Here is a 13,624-nt window from a genome sequence, read left to right as displayed (position 1 = left end):
TTTGTTAATCCTTGTAGCTTCCTGCCCCTGTCTCCTTGAATCTGTGAAATGTGTGTTATCTGGTGTGGGTGGGTTGGATCAACTCTTCCTCCACAAGGCAATAATGATGTTGGTCACCTAGCACGGACGCTTTTTTGCTGGGCTTGTGGCCAGGCCCACCTGACCTGGATTGGGGCATTTAAAAAAAACGTGTTGTGGTCACTCTGCCGACCACTCATTGTTGGTGTGCGAAGCCCTCAGGAGGAATGTGCATGCTCGGGCTCCCGTGCATGCGCAGTTCCCAGAAGAAGACGCGCTGGAGAGGGATCGAAGCCTGGGGATGCCACCGATATGGTAAGGTTACTTAACAATTGCTTTTGTAATGTATTTAAGACTGCGGGCAGGAGGTAGGTGGGAGGCGGGATGTGCGTAAGGGAACTATGCGGAGAGTGCGGAGACTGGTTTCATCTCCGTGCCTCTCCGTGTAGGTCCCTTACGCATATTACGCCCACCCTTACAATTTAGCCATCTGAAATCATTTGCATTATAGAAGGGTGTTAACAGCTGCACTGCTTACAATTATATAAGCTTCATTGGAAATATTTGTTTTTTTTACCTCCCCTGCTTGTCAGTCTGCACAACTATTGACCTAGCACACATGATTTGACAGTAGTGCGAATCACCCCCCCAAAACTATTTTCAGTACTATTTTCAGTACTTTTCTATGTTAAAAAAAATACAGACAGATAACATAGATTGTTTTCTGTTTGCATTTATCCAGACAAATAAAATGCTCATAATCCTTGAATCTGTGATTGTAAAAAAAAGCTAGTAGAGAAATCTAACACAGCATTTTTGAACATTACAAAAGTAGATTTTCTCTAACGTACTCAATTTCACATGTTCTTTAAATTGTCTTTAAAGCATGTGTACAAGACAATACATAGTAAAATTGCACTACGATGGATAGAAGGTTTCCTTAATTGTGTTTATCTTACTATTACTTAAAGATTATTTCCCTAGAAGATGTTCTCTTGTATTCAATTCAGGCCGTAGCAATATTATGTAGCACTTTGGTAGAAAGATGCAAACAACTATTCCAGCACAAGAAGAGATAATGCCAAAGACCTCCACCGCCACCATGTATTTTCCTTGTGTACTCAGATAGCCGGGGATGAAGGACAACCACACACTGAGGAACACCAGCATACTGAATGTTATCCACTTTGCCTCATTGAAACTGTCAGGCAAATTTCTTGCCAGGAAGGCCACCACGAAGCTAATGAAAGCCAAAAGACCCATATATCCCAGCATGCACCACATGGCAATCGGTGAACATTCATTGCACTGCAAGATGATGGTCCCTGTCTTAATTTTCATGTTCTTCTCTGGGAAAGGTGGGCAAAGGATAAGCCAGGTGGCACAGATGAGCACTTGAATTATTGTACAAACTGAGACAGTAACCATGGGTACACGAGGGCCCAGCCACTTCCTCATTTTACTTCCTGGCTTTGTGGCATTGAATGCAATGACAACCATAATGGTTTTGGCCAAAATGCATGATACACAGAGAGCAAACAAGATTCCAAAAGCAGTTTGACGTAGTAAACAGGATGCTGGTTGAGGTTCTCCAATGAAGAGTAAAGAGCAAAGAAAACTCAACACAAGAGACACCAAGAGAAGGTAAGTGAGATTCCTGTTGTTGGCTTTCACAATTGGAGTGTCTTGAAATTTGATGAAGATGATCAGCAGTATTAATGTTATGAAGGAGCAGAGTATGATGGTCACAGACAGAGTTGCTCCTACAGTATCAGTGTAGGATAGAACCTCTAATCTCCTTGGTACACAATCACTTCGTTTCTCATTCGGCCACTGGTCACTCGGACATGGCCAACACTTACTGGAATCTGTAAGAGAAGACACACATTTTAGAAATAAATAATCCATTTAAGAACATAGACTGATCAAGGTGTTAGATACCCTAATTATAATGATGGAGTCACATACAGAGTGCCAAAACGTACACATGTTCAAAAACTCTTTCAAGAGCTCTTCTTTCCTCATCAACATCTCTAAATTGGGTCATCCCTTCTAACCAACAAGAGCTCAGTTTCATTTATTTATTTTAGAGGTTTTATATAGTGCTGGCTGGACCCGGAGGTATTAGAGTGCTTTACATGAAAACAAATTACAGCATCATGGAATAACAAAACATCAGAGCACTTTACACAACCGAGCTAGTAACAGTAACACAAAATAAACAACATCATGGAATAACAGTAGGTAAAAACAGAAGAAAGAACGGCTGGAGATTATACATATCATGTAAATACCTAGACAGAGTAAAGAGTTAAATACCTATAAGATATGGCAGATCGAGTTTAAGGTGCAGTTAAGACCCCCAATATTTGTTGGGGAGGTGCATTTGAGGTCTTTTTTAAAGCTGGAGTAGGAGGGGTTACAGCGTAGGTCTTTGGAGAGGGCGTTCCAGATGTAGGGGCCATTTCCAGAGATGGAGCGGGATTGTGTAGGCTTCTTTTTTAGCAGGGATGGGACAAGGAGGAGAGCGTTAGTGCTTCTCAGATGTTGTGTGCTGCCCGCTTTGCAAAGTTTATTTGCGAGGTATGTGGGAGCATTTTGGTGGAGGACTTTGTGTGTGATGCATACGTTTTTGTAGGCGGATTTGCCTTCGATGGGGAGCCATCGGAGAGTTTTGAGGGCTGGGGAAATGTGGTCAAACCGTTTACAGTCGGTGATGAGCCTGGTTGCAAGATTGAGTACAGATTTGAGTGGAGCTAGGTGGGCCTTGGGGATTACGGTGAGGATGGCAGTGCCGTAATCAATTCACGAGTGGACCAGGGATTGAACTACTAATTTAAAATCTTCAGTTAGGAGAAAGGGTTTGATTTTCTTGAGATGACAGAGAGTGGGAGGGCTACTTTAGCCGAGTTTTTTATGGGGACATTGAGGTTGAGACTGTTATCGATGGAGATACCAAGAGATTTTACTGAGTTGGACAAGGAGAGAGAGCAGTTGAGGGCATTGAGGTCCGAGATCCAGATTTGAATGAAGAGAGGGTTGTTTTTAGGGGAGAAGAGAATGATTTCAGTTTTTTGGGGGTTGAGTTTGAGATGATTAAGGTGGAACCAGGATTGGATTTTAGTGAGGGTGTTATTAAGGTGAATGATGTTGGCGTGGGTTTTGATCTTATAGTAGAGTTGGGTGTCGTCTGCATGAAGGTGGTAGTTGATACCAGCTTGTTTAAGAATGAGGGTGAGGGGTTCCATAAAGAGGTTAAAGAGAGAGGGAGAGGGAGAGAGAATAGACCCCGGGGGGGCTCCTAGGGAGACTGGAGTGGGGTTAGATAGACAGTCTTGAATTTTAATTTGCTGGGTTTGATGTTGAAGATAAGAGACAAACCATTTGTGGGTAGTACCATTGAGGCCGAAACGATCTTTGGGAACATTAAGTAGGGCAAAGTGGTAACAGTGTCAATAGCTGCAAAGAGATCAAGGAGGATAAGTAGACATGTCTCACCATTATCAAGGGAGTGGTGGATGTCATCAACAATGTTTAGTATGGCAGTTTCAGTGCTGCAGCCTTTTCTGAAGCCTGATTGTAAAGGGTCCAGAAGGTTGAATTTTTCAATGTGTTTGTCTAATTGGAGCAAGACATATTTTTCGAGGGCTTTAGAAAGAAGGGGGAGGTTTGTGATGGGGCGGAGATTGTTTAAGTCACTAGGATCAGCATTAGCGTTTTTAATAATGGGGGAGATTTGATCCAGTTGAAGGGAGCTAGGGACATTTCCAGTAGCAAGTGAGGTGTTGATGATTGTGGTCCAGGATGGGACAATGATGTGCATTAGGTCTTGGACAAGGTTAGAAGGGAGGGGGTCTTTGGTATGGGAGGATGGTTTTAGTTTAGCTATGATGCTGTGGACTTCACACTCAGGCAAGGAGGATATTTTGCCAGGAGGCATTGTTTTTTGGTCGTGATTTTTGGTGCATGGGTACGAGAGGAGTAGTGGTGGAACGGTGTGAGGGGTGGTTTAAGCTTGTAACAGGAGAAGGAATGTGTGAGGAGGGGTTAGGGTGAATAGAGTCAGAGGGGGATCAGGGGGTGTCAGGAGTGTGGAGTGTGATTTAGAGGAAATGTCAGGAGTAAGTAGGGGGTTGGTTGGAATCAGCATTGGGTGGAAGGATTGATCTATTTTGAAAAAAAACTCAGAGAAGAAGAGGGCAATTTCTTCGCATCTAGCGGTAGAGGCCATTGGGTTAGGCGGAGCTGAGCAGGATTGCTGACGGATAATGTTGAACAGTTCTCTAGGCCTGTTTTTGGCCCGATCGAGTTCTGTACGGAAGAAGGATGCCTTTTCATTAAAAATGTGTTTTTTTATATGAAGATCTAGCTGATGTGAGGAGTGTCAGGTTAAAGTGGGATGGATGCTGTCTCCAGGTTATTTCCATCAATCTTAATGAGTGTCTTTCATTGTTAAGTTCTAGGTTAAACCATGATTTGGAAGGGATGTTTCTTAGAGTTTTACGTTTAGGAGGGGCCAATTGGTCTAGGACATCCGTGACAGCTTTATTAAAGTGCTCAGTAAGCTCATTTGCATTTTGTGAGGGAGGAATGAGGAGCAGTTGAGCTTGCAGTTTGGACTCAAGCTCATCAGGACGGATACATTTCAGATTTCTGGTCCATGTCATGGTTTTAATTTGTTTGGTGGGGAGGGGAGGGGACATGATAGCAATGGTGAACAATATGAGGTGGTGGTCAGACCAGTCAATGGGGATGATGTTGGTCAGGAATACCAAGTCATTGTTGGTAATGATGGCGTCCAGGATGGCTCCTTTGATGTGGGTGGGGGACTGACATATTTGTTTGAGGTCATTGATCTCGAGAAGATTGGTGAAGAGGGTGGTAGTGGGATCATTAGTGTAATTCAAGTGGAGGTTGAGGTCTCCAAGGAAGACATTTTTTGAGTTGGATATTGAGGCTTGTGTCACCAAGTCAGAAAGTTTGTCAATAAAGGGGTGAGGATCAACAGGAGGGTGATAGATAGTAAGTAGACGAATAGGGTGGTTATCTTGAACTTTAAGTTCAGCTTCAAGGTATTCAAAGGTGGAGAGGCCAGTATGGTGAACAAGGGAGAGCTGAAGTTCGCTTTTGAAGATTATGGCCAGGCCCCCCCTATTCTATCAGGTCTGTCTTTTCTGAGGATAGAGTATCTGGGGGGGGAGAGTAGATCAAACATGCTCGTTGAATGGTCATTGAGCCAGGTTTCCGTGAGGAACGCAATGTCACTTGATTCACTAAGGATAGATTTGGAGATTTCAGTGGCGTGTCGAACAGAAGATCGACAGTTAACAAGCATGCAAGTGAGTGGTTTGGGGTTGTTTTGTGGGGAGGGCAGGAGTGGTGGTGGTGAGTTGTGGAGGGGTCTTGGGGAGGCGGGAGAGGAGGGAATTCTGTTATTACCTAGAATGACGGGGATTTTGTAGTAGGGGGAGGTGGGTTGTTGACTAAGGGATTAGGATGGTAAGAATAGCATAGGCCGGAGAGGTCTGATGGGGAGAGGTTGTTTGAGGTGCGGCGAGGTCTAGACATCTGGTTCTAGAGGGGGGAAGTATTCCAATGATGACGATTGATATTGGCGGGGATTTTGCGGTTGGGGTGGGGTGAGTTTGCACGTGTGAGTCGGGTCCCTGAGCTAAGGGATTTAACATCTTCTCCAAGTCGAAAGAGTTCATTCGTCAGTGAGGAGAGATTACGTTCAATGTTGTGTTGGGTCAGGGTTATAGGGGAGAGGGGGATCTTAGAAGGGGAGGACGAGGGTGAGAAGGAAGGGATAGTGCTTGTTGCAGACGGGGGCAATTGTGTGTGGGGTGTGTGGGGTCGATGAAGGTGGAATAAGAAGAGATGGGCTATTAGGCGTAGGTGATGGCATGATGGAGGACAAGAGATTAGAAAACTCAGTGGATGTGGGTAGTGATAATATGAGGACAAAAAGAGTTTAAAGTAGGACTGCATGGAGGATTAACGGTGGTGATAAATCCAGTGGTAGAGATGGAGGATTAGGCGATGGTGAGGGTAGGGCCAGAAGTGGGATGGAAGGAGAGCCAGGGTGGAGGGGTAGGGATTCAGGTTGGGGGGGTCAGGGAGGGAGGATAAGGGTTGGTATTTTAGAAAGGGTTGAGGGGGACAGGTCATTTGAGGATGTGAGTGGTTGGAGGCAGGGGAGTGCAGTGGGGATGTCAGGAAGAGGGAGGATCATTGGAGGGGGAGAATATATGGGTGACTGTGATTGGGCAATAGTATTAGTTGTAAAGATGACAGGGGAGGGGGAGTGGGAAGTAGGTGTTTGGGCTATGGTGTTGGTAGGAGAGAGGAGAGGGGAGGGGGAGAGTTGGGTAGGGGGAAGGGGGGAGAGCGGGGGTGTTGATCGGTTGGGTATATGGAGGAATAGGGATCATTTTGTCTAGGTGGAGAGACAAGGTGCTGAAGTGGTGCTCAAAGATGGAGAGGTGTGATTCGGCAGCTTGTATGAAGATGTTACCCATTTTGAAGATGGCGATGTTGATTTCACCAGGAAAAATTGGGGAGGGAGTAGTGGATAATTTAAATCCATAGGGAATTTTGATTGAGAAATTAATTGTTGGATTCCTTACCTTTAAGAAGTTCAAAGAAAACTTTGTCCACAAAAGCTGGCACCATCAACATGTACACATATACCTTGTCCTGCACAGTTGTCAACGCTGTGTACATTTCACTGAGTAATCTAGGTTGGGTCACATGTGTCAGAAATCTCCCTAACAGCCAATAATCTGCACAAATAAGATTGAATAGAGACAGGGGAAGGCGTAGATTAATTTACCACAGATCCCTATGAAAAGTGTGGCTACAAGGCATGTGGCGGCTGGGATACACTGGCAGGGTGAAACTAGGCACTCACAAAGGTTAGAACAGTCATTCTAGATTTATATAACAAGAATTAGAGAAGAAAGATACATTGCCTAACAAAGTAGTATTTGTAAGGTTCACCCTTTCAGTGATCACCATAAGTCATTTGTCATTTGTCATCCTCCACCTTTGTTGTACTTTTCCCTTCCCAGTTCTCCTCATGTTGGGATTTAATTCTGCTACCCCGGTGGACGTCATTGCTCTAACCTGTGTTTGCTTTTGAGCAGGATGTGTCTGCTATTCCCATTTGCTGGGTTAGTTCATGTAAGCCGATAATCTAAACAAATTTCATGTTTGTTTTTACTAATCCTTGATGTGCAAACTGTGGAATCTGTCCTATATCATGCTTGACAATATCAATCTATAAATTCTAAGCAATTTTCTCTCAAGATGCAGGTATATTTTTACTATCCAAAATGGCCTAGTTCCCCTATAAAAAATTCCCCTTAATGAAAATGTGTCCTTCAAAAATGTTAGCTTCTTTTATATCCCTTCTCTTTAAACACCTGATTCCACTTCTCCTCTGTTGCTATTTATTTGCTGAGTTCACACACCTCCATTCAGTTTTCTTCACCACCTTTCAACTGTGATATGCAGTCAATCATAAAGAGTGTGAGTTCTGCCACATACTAAATATACACTTAATGCTCAAAGTAACTGCTTAGCCACCTAGCGATAAATGATACAAAACGTTGCTGTAGGAAATGTGTTTTCCAATATTTATTTTGCCTGGACATATGGCATTTGAGTTCTTGTGTAGATGTGGTTTGTTGATCCTGCACTAGCTACATTTGCTCTACTTGAAATTCAAAAATATCTTCACTCTTCGGGTGCCATAATGAACTTTTGGTAAATCGGTTGCAATTAGGTAGGGCTGCATATAGTTCAAATAAAGATTGCATGGTTGAAGTAGCTATTTTTCCCACTTACATTTAAACATGTTTGAACAATAGGCTCTGATTAACTAGGATTAAAAGAGGGTTAAACAAAAGAATTAAAATGACTAGCGTGTGTTAGGAAATTAAAAAACTTCAGGTGTGTATAAGGATAATACAGTTAATGGAAACAATATATCCTGATTATCTACAGCCTCTGACTGGCTTTTATGGTGTGTCATATTGCCTCTCTGAATGTTAGCAACAGTAGCAGTTAAGGGCTAATCCAATATATGTAGTTAACACCCTCACACCTGAGTGCCAGTAAAACATCCAGTCTCCAATGATCAACAATCTGACTTCAAATGCCAACCTAAAGCAAGTTTTTGTAAAACCAACAAAACTCGCCTTTTAAATCTGGGTGATGAGCAATTGGCTTTGGCAACACCTGTTTGGTTTGGGCTAGTTTATGGCCAAAACCATTCAAGGATGGCCTCCTGGGTTTGTGCATGCTTGCTAATGAATCGGAATTCATTGTTGAATGTTTTTCTTGCAGTATAAAAAAAAATACAAGATGGGCGTTGGTGCACCTGCACACATGTGCACACATGGTGACCAGGTAGCAGTTTACAGGCCCTCTAAAAGCAAATTTTCACAAGTAAGTAAAAGGTATAAAAATAAAAGCAGGGGCAAAGGAAGGTAAGGAAAGAAACATGGAAGCAGCCAACAGCAGCGTGGGTAGGAGTGTTGATGAACTGATGTGGGAATGATGAAGTAAATCAATACACTTTCAAAGAGTGGTAAAATGTGAATGAAAAAAATAGTGCCCTGATGTCAGCAGTGGAAGGATGCAACATATCCAATCAAAAGGATGTTAAAGAATCTATGTTCCAAGGGTAGGCAAAAACAATACTACAGAGTAAATCCATGGAATGAGGTACATTGAACTGAGTGAGACAATAACGCCATCCATTAATGACTAAGAGGTAGACAGAAACCCCAAACTATGTTTTTTACTTTATTGTAAACAGCAAACAGCTAAAGCTCTTTGTAGACAAGACCTAGAAATGCCTGTAGGAAAATCTAATTTTCCACACCATGAACACATGGACTGCTGCAAGGAAGGCATAATTCTTGGTCTCTTCACGTGGATGGTTCATATAAAGGTGAAAGGAAACACATATAGGATAGAATGGAAGCAAGCTGGACCAGAAGGGGAGCAGATTAGTGCAGATCCTGGGAAGCCAGAGCTGGACCATGTTTTAGGGGAGTTTAAAGGGAGTGACGTGGATAGAAGTGAATTAATCTTTGTTGCTGTAATGCAAATCGCTCTTGATTAATGATGCAGTAAAGCATCATTCTCTAGATAGAACTAGGATACAATACTGAAAATAGAAAGCAAACAAAGAACAAGGTGATAATTGGATGAGTTAAGGGGTTTCACCGAAACTAACCCTGCATAACCACTCACAGAGAGAGGACTTCCTGGTACAGACAATGACAAGATGCTTTCCCTGCGTGCTGCTTCACAGGCAGGGTGAGTACTTGAAAAAGCCTTGACTTTACACTTGAATCTCTGAAACTATAACTTTCCTCCTGGTCTTGGGGTGCTAGACATTTGCTGATCCCAAAGGATAGAGGGGTCTATATATGATGCAGAGCAGCCAGCCTGCATACAAAACTCAGAAGTAATAAAACAAGAAATAAAATAATGAAACTGTATTACAATCAACTGGTATTAAATGGCAATATCTACCTAAAACTCTTAGGGCCATATTTGGAGTATGGCTGATCCATAAAAAACATGGCAGATGTCCTGTCTGCTATATTACATGTGCAATATAGCCTTTGTCACTTGGAATATTGCTGACGGGATATCGGTCATGTTTTGATGGAGTATCCTGTCAACCAAACTCTAAAAAATCCCACTTTTCCCACATAGCTGTGACACTCAGTGATAATTCCATTCCTTCCCACTCTCATTCATTTCTCCACATAGCCTCAGTCGTTCACCTCATCTAGCTGGATGTGTTTGTGATTTGTTCTAGCTCTCATACACTCAGACTGACATTTTACAGACCATACCTGTATTATCTTTCCATGCACATTCAAATGCCATTGCTAGTAGGTCTGGGCTGTGGACTCGGCTCGGTTTGCGGAATTTGCGGAGTTTTCAGCAATAGTGCAGTGGAGTTTTTTACCTGCTAAGGTAGAATTTCTACCCAAGCTGCAGGAAGACCAGCACGAACGACAGATCACACTGCACTCTGCCACTTGCGGAACTCTGCTGAGTTTTTTTGTCACTTCGAAGAGTTCTGCATAGCAAAACTCCGCGAACTACGTCCAGGCCTGATTGTTAGTGTTCTGTTAAGGCACCTCCTGATTATGTAAATGTTCACATGTAAATGTGTGTATAACCTCCACATGCTTATAACCTGTTTATTAGTGATGTGTAAACCTTTCTATTACCCTCAAGACCTATTTTTTGTAAAATTATATGTTGTCATGTGATATACAGATCCATCATTTTATGTTAAATTTTAAGCTTGAATTTTGAATTTTGTCAGCGTTAATTTTTGACACAAGGAAGCATTTCAAGGAAGAAGCATAAAGCACTGCAAACAGCCACTCATGATCTGTTGTTTCAGTGCCTTTGCAGTACATTATTACCTTAAACAGCACATTCATGGTAGATTTTTACAGCAAATGGTGAGAAATTACACACAGTTGCATAATGGTGTAATTTCCAGGATTTCACATAAGAAGGGTAACAAAAGATTCACAAAAATATGTGAATTAAACCTGCATAATTTACATTTCACTCAGGTCTAGAGCTTTCATGACGCTGTGCACTTGTCTCTGATGGATAAACTACTTCAATCAAGTGGGTTAAGGGGCCTGACATCTATTCGGACTCCTGCATAGAATCATATCAGGAAAATGTAGTTCCATGCATTATGTCATTCAGATTTACTTTCTGCTCAAACCAGTCTCCTGTCAGTATCTCACTTGATTTTTTTAACACAAATTCAAAAGAAATGCCCTTGTGAGAAAAGAAACACGTTATAACAGCTACTCACATTTTAAGCTAAAAGAAAAATGCTACTTAATTATACTAATTTTCCCAGAATTTCACAAGAAAACAATACACTATTTTTCTCACTTTGGGCCCAATCTCAAGTTGCTCTATATCGGAGAAACATTGTTACAGTTACTGTGAGGCAAATTTGCACCAGTACAATCCAATATGATGGGAAAGTACTGTATGGGACCAATTTATTTCATTGTAAAGCAACATGGAGTTTCCATTTCCACAGGATTTTATCCCTTAGATTTGTAACCCACTTCCGATCATTGTACAAACTCTTATTTGCACAGGTATCCCAAGTTAGCCCTTACCTTTTAATCAGGACCTTAGGAACTGGAGGAACTGGAGGACCCTAACTAGTGTATTGAAAGCAATAACACTATAGGAGCCTAGGCCGGACGGAGGAACATGGCGGCCGACAGCTAGTGCCAATCGCGAGCTAGCGATCGAACGTACCTGTGCTGTGGAGGTCCATACCTTAGGCCGTGAAGGTGGTGTGGCAGTGATGGGTGGGGGGGTTGCCCGTGTGCTCGCGGTTGCACAGGTCACTGGATGCACTGTCGGGTGCTCGATCAAGCAGGAGTCTCCACGGCAAACACGGCGGGAGCAGAGAGCATTGGGGAGGTGTGTGAGCGGAGGCTGCTGAGTGGCTTAGGTGTGGATACCACGCAGCTGCAAGGATAGGCTTCCCAGGAAGAGGAGGTTGCTGAGTTGCAGGTAAGGTCGAAAGCTGCATTACTCAGCAAGAGACACAAAGGGGGATGTCATCCAGGGCCCCCTGATGACTCCGGTAAGGTGGAGGGAGCCGGACTCTGGGATTATCAGCGCTGCACTAAAGAAGGTGGTTTGTTAAAATACAAAGTGGCCATTTCTAAACACAATGAAGAAACCAGAGAGGAATCTAGAGAAGGGTTTGTGCGCAAAGTAAATAAATACGCTCTGAGGAATAGGGATATTTTGAGGAGAGAAGACATTACTCAAAGCGCTTCAGTGGGTAAAAAGGTCCTCACTCCCCCTTCAGCCCCTCCGAGAGTATTAAGTGACAAAGCTTTTTGTGCTCTCCCCCAAACTACCTCTGCCCCAGAGATAAAAAAAAACCCGGGAAAAGAACACCGAAGAAAGTAAGCAGTAGTCACACAAGAAAGAAGCCAGAGAACATAACAATAACACCTTCACTCCGCTCGTATTTCAAAGTGCAAGACAAAGTCCAAGGCACGCTAGTGGTCTCTCCCTGGTTTCCAGTCAAACCAATATTCCTGAACCCCCTGAACTGAAATCCTGTCTACCCTGTTAACAGAGGTCAGAAAGAAATTTGTGATTTCCAAAATAAATCAACAAAAAATTCAAGGTACTATTGAGGCTTTGGAGGCAAAGATCAATAACCTGGTGGAAAGAGTCGGGCCATGGAGGTTTTGCAGGAGAAATACAGAGCCTGAAGAATACTGAGAAAGAGTTGAGAGATTAGTTGGAATCTCTAGAGAACAATGCCAGAAGAAATAATATTCGGATTCTGAATGTGCCTAAGGGCCTCGAGGGAGGAGACATAAGATGCTTTGTGATAAACCTCCTGAGAGAATTTAACATGGAAATCGATCAGAGTTGCCAAGAGGAGGACAGCCAAAGAGTACATAGGCATCCTTTTATGAGGCGGCCAGGAAAGAATAACCCATGAAGGATCCTGGTGAATTTTAAATCTTGCTCACTAAAAGAAAAAATCTTAGCAAGAGTCCTCAAAGCAGAAGTCGTTAAAAAAGATAGCTGGTCCTTTCGTATTAGATCTGATATTTCACCTGCTAAGCAGGACAGGCAATGGCAATTGGTCACATTTATTCAAGAACTGAGGGAGATGGGAGCCACCGCAAACATACGATTCCCCGCCACGCTAAGGGTAATGCAAAATATTAAAATGCATAACTTCAGGGACTCAAGTAAAGTCACTACATTTATTGAACAGATTAAGGCACAACAAGTATATAACTTAATCTTTCCATCCTAGCATAGCAAGAGACTTCACATGAGGTAATCTAGTGTATGGGGATGGTTCCTCTGGGGGGTTCCAGGAGAGGGAGGGAGTATATGGGTAAAAACAAAAAAAAAATTCACCTCATTTGCAATTTTCAGACCAGCGTCCTTTTTTCTGATTAGTAGGCCTCCTAGTCTGATGGGAAGAACAAGGTTTTTAGGCATTTATTTTCTTTTAGTTTACTGTCTATTTTATTTGGATAAGCCTAGACTTTTAAAGATTCTATCCTGGAACATCAATGGTCTCAGGGGTCCCACAAGAAGGAGGAAACTCTTAGAGTATGTGAGAATAAAGGATATAGAGGTCTTCATTATTCAGGAATCACATTTGGCCAAAGAAGAATGGCCAGAGATTCTAACGGGCCAGCAGTGGATTGAGCATTGTATATATACCTCACAGTCATATACGGTGAAAGAGGTGGCCCTTTTTTTAAAAAGATATGTTCAAGTTATATTGGGGGAGTGCGTAGTAGACCCATGAGGTAGGTGGGTTATAGTTAAAGCAAAAATCCATAATGTTTGCCTGGCCTTTGTGGGATACTATGGCCCTACTCTAGACGACTCCACACCATTACGCACCGTTTTCACACTTAGTTGATATAAGCGATACCATCAAATTGGGAGGTGATTTTAACGTTTGTGTGGATCTGGAACAAGATAGGACCTCAAGGAGGGCAGCGTTGTCAACCCCTAATATGAG

The 13,624-nt window shown here is 42.7% G+C and overlaps 1 protein-coding gene across 1 annotated transcript in view; it reads right to left on the bottom strand.

The window, feature by feature from the left end:
• Positions 1-770: 770 nt before the first annotated feature.
• The window catches only part of LOC146782674 (extracellular calcium-sensing receptor-like), a 116,646-nt gene continuing 103,792 nt past the window's right edge, over positions 771-13,624 (bottom strand). Inside the window, exon 6 of the mRNA XM_085637336.1 lies at positions 771-1,886. Coding sequence (XP_085493462.1) covers positions 991-1,886 — 896 coding nt within the window. The 3' untranslated portion in view covers positions 771-990. The remainder of the gene's footprint in view (positions 1,887-13,624) is intronic.

This window comes from Triturus cristatus, chromosome 12 (genome assembly GCF_964204655.1).
Source record: "Triturus cristatus chromosome 12, aTriCri1.1, whole genome shotgun sequence".
NCBI lineage: Eukaryota > Metazoa > Chordata > Amphibia > Caudata > Salamandridae > Triturus > Triturus cristatus.
The sequence above is the reverse complement of the archived record's forward strand: the minus strand, read 5'-3'. Positions and strand labels throughout refer to the sequence as shown.